Source organism: Prosopis cineraria, unplaced genomic scaffold (genome assembly GCF_029017545.1).
Source record: "Prosopis cineraria cultivar Desert tree isolate PC_DT_omini unplaced genomic scaffold, ASM2901754v1 PC14, whole genome shotgun sequence".
Lineage (NCBI taxonomy): Eukaryota > Viridiplantae > Streptophyta > Magnoliopsida > Fabales > Fabaceae > Prosopis > Prosopis cineraria.
Window position 1 is genome coordinate 5,590,911 of NW_026555345.1, and position 7,260 is coordinate 5,598,170.

General features: G+C 34.0%; 1 protein-coding gene across 3 annotated transcripts; it reads left to right on the top strand.

The window, feature by feature from the left end:
* On the top strand, positions 1–3,335 carry LOC129293550 (autophagy-related protein 8C-like). Of its 3 annotated transcripts, none has more exons than XM_054931566.1 (6): positions 1–108; positions 327–389; positions 2,377–2,432; positions 2,516–2,568; positions 2,907–3,025; positions 3,103–3,335. In XM_054931566.1, exons 2-6 carry the CDS (start codon positions 353–355, stop codon positions 3,195–3,197), a joined length of 360 nt encoding a protein of 119 aa, XP_054787541.1. In that variant the 5' UTR covers positions 1–108; positions 327–352; the 3' UTR covers positions 3,198–3,335. The 3 variants fall into 3 exon arrangements, with proteins under 3 accessions (XP_054787541.1, XP_054787542.1, XP_054787540.1); XM_054931567.1 differs by having other exon boundaries at positions 59–202; XM_054931565.1 differs by lacking the exon at positions 1–108 and having other exon boundaries at positions 302–389.
* The last annotated feature ends 3,925 nt before the right edge of the window (positions 3,336–7,260 follow it).

Sequence of the window (7,260 nt, forward strand, 5' to 3'; positions counted from 1 at the left end):
ATTTTATTTCCCGTCTCCCAACAAAATCCAAAACCCTGATAGGCTTCTTTTTCGTCTGTGAAGCCTTCCTTTCTTTCCTTTCGTCTTTTAGTCCTTCGAAAAGTTTCGGTAAATTCCCTTTTTCTCTCTTTGACTCACTCTCATCTCTTCCTTGTCTCTTATGTTTGTCGAAATCCCTGATCATTGGGCTTTTTCTTGTTCGGTATGTTAATTTAGTTTTTGTTTCCCGGTTTTGCTCGTCTTTCTCAATCACGTTTTTTTTTCTTGGTTGAGAAGAGAGTGATGTTATATGCAGTCTGTGATGTTTCTTTGTTTGAAATTTGCAGGGAGTTGTCGCTGTGCGGATTTCATCATGGCTAAGAGTTCCTTCAAGCTTGACAATCCATTGGGTACAACATCTTTGCAATTTGATTACTGAATTTGCACTAGTTCTGGTGCTGTTTGTGGGTTATTCTTAGTTTTGTTGAATTACACGATTCCAATGTTGCATTAAGTGGAGAAGTACTGGACTGATCTGCGATATGGTGAGGCTAAACCTCCATTTGAACGTCTAAGTTAGTGAGCGTTGATAAGAAAGTTTAAAGCTTTTTGTTGGAACTTGGAACCTTTTGAGCTTTTGGATTTTCTTATTCTTGCAAGAGAGATAAAAGGAAGCCATTATTTGTTTCCCTATCTTTTTGCGCAGTTTAACTTTCATGATATCTGATCTCTCTTCTAAGGCCCGGTTGGTATGGTGGAATGATTTTTGATAGTATGGGAATCGGAATAAAAATGGGAATGAGAATAGGAAAGGGAATGGGAGTGAGCTTGAAAAATGTTTGGTATGGAGATGGAATGATTATCTAATTTTTATTTTATTTAGGTAATTATAATAGTAAAATAATAAAATACTCCTGAATACCCACCATTATCTTCTTCCTCCTGCTTCTTCCTCATCGGAATACAACAAATCATAGCAAATCCAGCAAATAGAACTCAAACCAGATTTAAATTCTATGGCAAAAAATTCCACAATAATTGAACCCACAAATTCCATATTTAAATTCTAAAGAAAAAAAAATCAAATACAATAGGCTGAGAATTCCAAAAACCAAAAGCGTTGAGGTTGTCAATCTCGAACCAGATCCAGATGATTCGTGTAAACTGAACATAAACCCATATGATTCAAAAACTGAACATAAACCCAGATTTACAACTTCAATAAAAAAAAAATCTCAATAGATCAACAAATAACAGATATCCAAAACCAGATCCCATGAAAGAGGAAGCTGAACAAATAAGTTCAATGGCAAAGTAGAGGGTTAGATAACGAAGGTTGATGGTGAGATGGCGGAGTGTGAGCAAAAGAAGGTCCAATGATGGGGAGGTGAAGGTCTTTGGTGAGCTATTGAACAATTTTGAGGTCGTCAAAATTCTGAACCCAGATTTGATAGCAACATAGGAAGGGATAGAGACTTTGGTTTATGGTAAAATATGAGTTTGTGAAACATCACAGGGACAGTTCGGTCTCTCAAAAATTCATTCTCATGGAATGAACCTATTTCCATGGTCTGGTGATGGAATGGGGATTACCTCAAATGAGATAATGAGTCATCCCATTGGAATGGCCACTCCCATACCCCAAATAAGGTAATAAGTCATTCCTACTCTTATTCCCAGTCCATTACCCCATCTTGCATTTACCTAACATAGCCTAAGATTATTGTATTAATCATTCTTTAAGTGATTATTTTCTTTCCACCATTAATGTATGATCATTACATTCATGTTTTTACCCCAAGTATTTTCCTTCGGCTATTTTAAAATTTTTATTTTTGATACTCAGTGTTTGAATATCTGTACCGAATGAATGAGAATGTCAATGATTTTCATGAGAATCAGATCTGAAGATTCTAAGTTCTAATATCTCCTTGTAAATTTTTGACCTGGGTGTGCGTTAGAAGTTATTTGATCTCATCTAATAGTATTCTGCTTAAAAGAATACTATTAGATGAGATCGAAAAGAATTACTTGGTTCTTCCTATATGTATATTGGATAAATGATATATGACTTTATCAACAGCATAGTATGTGGAAATAAGGGGAATGAGCAAATATATTTCAATCATTAAGTTGACAAGTTTGTGAATTTATTGGGCTATTTCTTTGGAATCGTCCTCATTCTTTTGGCTTTAGGGTATATAAAGAGCACTTGGTGTTGTCTAAGTTCAATGCTGCCCATCTTATTCTTATCTGATTTAGCATTGGGTTTAATTGGAGTTATTTGCATGAAGATTTCAACGTCAAGCTTCGAGGCCATATATTGTGTTGCGATATTCTTTTAATTCCTTTGCTTAGCGTATTCCTTGATTTTTCATTTTGTCTTGAATATTTCAGAAAAAAGGTTGGAGGAATCTGCTCGCATCAGAGAGAAGTATCCTGATAGAATTCCTGTAAGATTACCATCAATTATAAATTCTTTGCTTGTTTGTATTTCTCAAAAGTGCTCTAGTTGAAGCCCAGGTTTTTGGTGCAGGTGATTGTGGAGAGAGCTGACAGAAGTGACATTGCAGATGTTGATAAGAAGAAGTAAATGCCTTTGTGCCATCTATACTTCTCTGTTTTCAATAATTACATTGAACTTTTCAAGTTACTGTTTTAATTCCCATTCTGAGTTTCCCATGAGATTGTTCTTATTTGACTGAATGAATACGATGAAAGCTGATCTAGCTTTTAACTGCAACACTCCATACGAGTCAGACATGAGATTTGAATTTTGGAATATCGAAGCTTACTTGATTTTATGTTCTTGACTATCAAGAATGAGATTGTTAGATGTTCGTTTGATCAATGCAAATTGGTGAGCTGGTTCTGGTTGCATTAGTGGATTCTCACATAATTCTGTTCTCTTTTGGTTATGATTGTAGGTACCTTGTTCCAGGTGACTTGTCTGTCGGTCAGTTTGTTTATGTTATACGTAAGAGGATTAAACTCAGTGCAGAGAAGGCTATATTTGTTTTCATCAATAACATTCTACCTCCAACTGGTAAGTTATGGTGTTTCATACCGAGTATTCTAAAGCTCATCGTTTGAGCTCATGAACTTAACCTCTTGTTATTGCAGCTGCGTTGATGTCTGCTATTTATGAGGAACACAAGGATGAAGATGGCTTTCTATACATGACTTACAGCGGAGAAAACACCTTCGGATCCCATTAGGCTCAACTTATGACCTTCTCTGTAAATAGCATTTGCTAGTTTATTACTTTGCTGTTTTTACCCTACCGTATATTATTCTGCATTTTGACTATTTCTTAAGTACTGGTTTTTAATATCAACAATATTGCTATTCAGTTATTCGGTGCCGTTTATTTAGGGCCATGTTACTATATTATCATTATTGTGACATGGTGTTCTTTTGCTTTCAATAGTAAACAAGCTAGTTTTGTATGCCATCTATGGCAAATTAATTTGTACTAGTAGTTGGCACGTAGAGAGAAGCTTCTGACCATGATCTAAAAGAAAAACAAATAATGATATTCTGTCTTGGACCGTTGAAATCTCAAAAATGCTTTCCTTCGGTAATTAGAGGGATTGTTTTAAAATTTTATCTAAAATCCTAAGGGAAAAAAATTAATAAAATCGAAATATCTTGTTGAGTTGTTGCTTGTGGATAACGTAGATGGGGAAGGAAGAGTCTTGTTCTTGTCTGTGAGGCTGGCAGGCTGCCGTAGCTAAACTTAAAGAAGGTGATTAAGTGATCGATTTCATTTTTACATGGTTAGTTTTTCCAGCAAGATAATAGGAACAAAGAAAAGAACAAGGAAGTGAAACAAAGTGCCTTAAGGACCAATTCATCTGCAGCAGCAGCAACCAAAAAAAAAAAAAAAGTGACCCACTTTTAACACGAGATCTTTGGCAGCATCAGACAGATCAGTCATGTAATTACAATCAGTTACAAACATACCACACAAAAACAGTCCTGTTTGTGTTTATGATTCACTGGAATTGAATCTACCTTGTTCTCTGGCATTTGTGTTTGATCCATTGGACAGAAGAACAAGTCCCTCTTCTGATCTTTTGCGCACAAACCACTGCAGCTGTTTTGGCTTTGGAAGCAAAACTAGACTTGGCTTTCTTGTTCTTGGCTGTGTTGTTTTGGGATTTCATGGCATCATCTTCCATAGCACCAATACCACCTGCCCCCCATTGATCAGCCCAACTTGGTGCTTCACTCCCCATGTTTCTTATTGCTGCCACGAAAGAACCAAGATTAGGTTAAGCAGCACCACAACCCCTCAGAATTGTACTTAAACGTTTGAATCTGATCAAATATTTCCGACGATTTAACTTGTACTAGATAGATTCAGAGAAGATAATGTAGAAAAAGATTACCTGTGAAGACAGAACTGGAGGGAGGTTGATTTGATGCAGTAGAGAAGTGAGGAGTGAGAAGGTCGAAAGAAGGTGAAGCTAATCAGAAAAAAGGACGTGTTGTTGTTGTTGTTGTTGTTGTTAGATGGCCAGTCTTTGAGACACTGTTTAATTGCTTTAAGAACTTGGTGTAATACAACTTTAACTAATTTTCGGCAACAGGACGTGCTAACTCACTGGTTTGCGTATTTACTTTCTGGTTAAGCAAGCTCTGGCTTTTTGTTGCATGGTATTGTATGGTGGGAACTGTGTGGGTCAGCTGTCCCACTCCTAAGGCTGAATTTCACAAGAAGTATATCTATTGACTTTTGTTTGTGTGTGTGTGTGTGTTTGGGTTTTTTTAAAAAAAAAAAAATTATATACTTTAATTTTATAAAATTAAGACAGATTTTGCAATTTTTTTTAATGGAAAAATTGAACAAACTTATTGGATATTTTTGATGCAATAATATAAATATAGATATATATGTTTTTTCTAATTTTAAAAAATATTTGAACCTCCTTTAAATAAGTTGTAGGCATGCGTAATTTCAATAAAACTAAGGTAGGGTATATAATTTATTTTGTATTTTCTTTCCCGACCATCATTTCCTTTTTATTTTCAAGAAAGGTTGGAATAAATACTGAAAATAAAATAAAATGAAGAACCATATAATTTAAAGAAAAGTGGCTACGTGCTTTTATTTTAGATTATTCTTTTTTGAAAGACCAAAGACCTAAAGGAAACTTTAAAGCCTGTTTAGTATGCATGTTTGAGTTTGAAGGGATTGGGATTGACATTGGTATTATTGAGATTGAGAATGAGAATGAAAATAAAACTTTAAAATTATATTTGATATGGAGTAATAATTGTAGGGAATACTTTCATTTATTTTATTTTAAAATTAAGTATAAATTATGAAAAGACCATAATACCTTGTATAATTAATAAAAAAAGTTGTAACCCCAAAAACCCATATTCTCTATTGTGCGTAATCGAACCTATCCCTCCCTCCCTCTCGCTCACTCTCACTCTCTGCCTGCCTACCACGATCACTCTTTGCTCTAAAGATGAAGGCTTTCGACGTTGTGTAGGAGATCGATTGATGGAGATGAGCACCTAAGATGAGATCAATAAGAAAATGGAGAAGAGCGCTTCACATCGCAATGATGATCAATAGAGGAAGTGTCATTGACAAAGGAGAAGCAAGTTAGTAGAGCTCTGGAGATCATCGATGGTGGAGAAGGAAGGTAAAGCGCTAGAGTTCTTCAAGGGAGGAGCAAAATGTAGGCATTTTTACAAGGGCATTTCAATTAAGAAAATTTTAATCCTAGGATAGATTTTGCAATACCAAGAGGTCATAGATTTGAGTATTCCTATTTAAGTGGGACTGAGCAAGCCTAAGGATTGTTGAATGCTTCATACTAAATATGTTAAAAGTGGTATTACTCAAACCCAGTCCCAACCCTCCAATGCCACGTACCAAACAGGGCCTAAAGTTATACATATCCTATGTAGTAGATACATAAATGACCTATTATTTGACTCATTCCTTCATATTCAAATTACATCAGATTTCTTTGTGTGAAGAAAAATTTGCAGCAGATTTCCACATTAAAATAAAAAGAAAGGAAAGAAAACTCTCCCAAACCAAAACAAAAATAATCAAACTTATCACTTTGCATATAAAGCTTATCAATTTGCACTCACAACCTATGACCTTGCATCCCAAGCCTATATTACATGTTAGACTTCAAAAATTTCATGTATTACATGCTTATGATCTAAACAATCAATTGTTTGTGTTATTATTTTCTTGTAGACCATCACTTTTAGAATAATAGGTTATATTTTAATGAAATTTGCACCTTTATGGTGTGTAAGGTCATAGGTTTAGTATACAAGGTAGGCTTAGGGTGCAAGGTCATGGATGTTCACTGTCAAGCATTACCACAAGCGTACGGGTCGTCACAAATATAGAATATTTTAAAGTTATTATTTCCATGAGGACTTAGGCAAATAAGGCTTATTTGAGTTAGGTTAAGCAAAATTAAGAGTATGTTTGTGTAATAAAAATTGAATTAAAATTGTTTTAAAGCAATTAAAACTTGTTGAAACTTTGACTTCAAGAGATAAGAATTTAGGATTATCTCTCCCTTTTGTATTTCATAAAACTTAAATTAATTTATCTTAAATATATTTTTAATAAAAATAAGAGTTAGTCTAAGATTTCAATTCACTTAAAAAAGCTTTCTCAAGTCAAAGTCAAGTATATTTGCAAAAACTTAAATTACACAATCTCTTAGAAATAACTAGTGAAAACAATTTTTAGGCTCCAATCTTAATGAGACTATGAAGGGTTAATAAAATATCTCTATTTTACCAACAAAATCATCTATTTATCTTTGTAAATTTCAAGTCCCATATTATTTTATCTAAATTCTATACCTAAAAAGCATAACTCAAATAAACAAAACAATCTAAATAGTGATCAAGCGTTTAGATGCATTAAGCATAGGATAAAATAAACATATATATATATATATATATATATCAATAACTACAAAAAAAAGAGGAATATTCAAGTCTTAATCTATACAAAAGTTTGAAATAATCCTAGAACAAGAGAACTAGCTAATCATGTTCAAAAAAGAGCTATAAATATCACAATATACAGCATCCATATCAAAAACAAATAGGGAAAAGAGAAGAGAAGAAGAAAAACTAAAGGAGATTCACTTGAATCTCTTCAAATCTTCAATCCTTGGCCAAATATCCTTTAAAAACCTTAAACCCGAGCAGATCAAGCCTCTAAGAACCTCAAAAAATCACAACTCTCTATCTGGAGGCATGTTTATGGCTTATCGA

Bases quoted from the DNA above. Each gene is read 5' to 3' on its own strand.
- LOC129293550 (XM_054931565.1), top strand. From the start codon at position 302: ATGTTTCTTTGTTTGAAATTTGCAGGGAGTTGTCGCTGTGCGGATTTC. The intron at 2,433-2,515 runs GTAAGATTACCA...TTTTTGGTGCAG, and splicing joins AGTATCCTGATAGAATTCCT to GTGATTGTGGAGAGAGCTGA. The intron at 2,569-2,906 runs GTAAATGCCTTT...TTATGATTGTAG, and splicing joins GCAGATGTTGATAAGAAGAA to GTACCTTGTTCCAGGTGACT.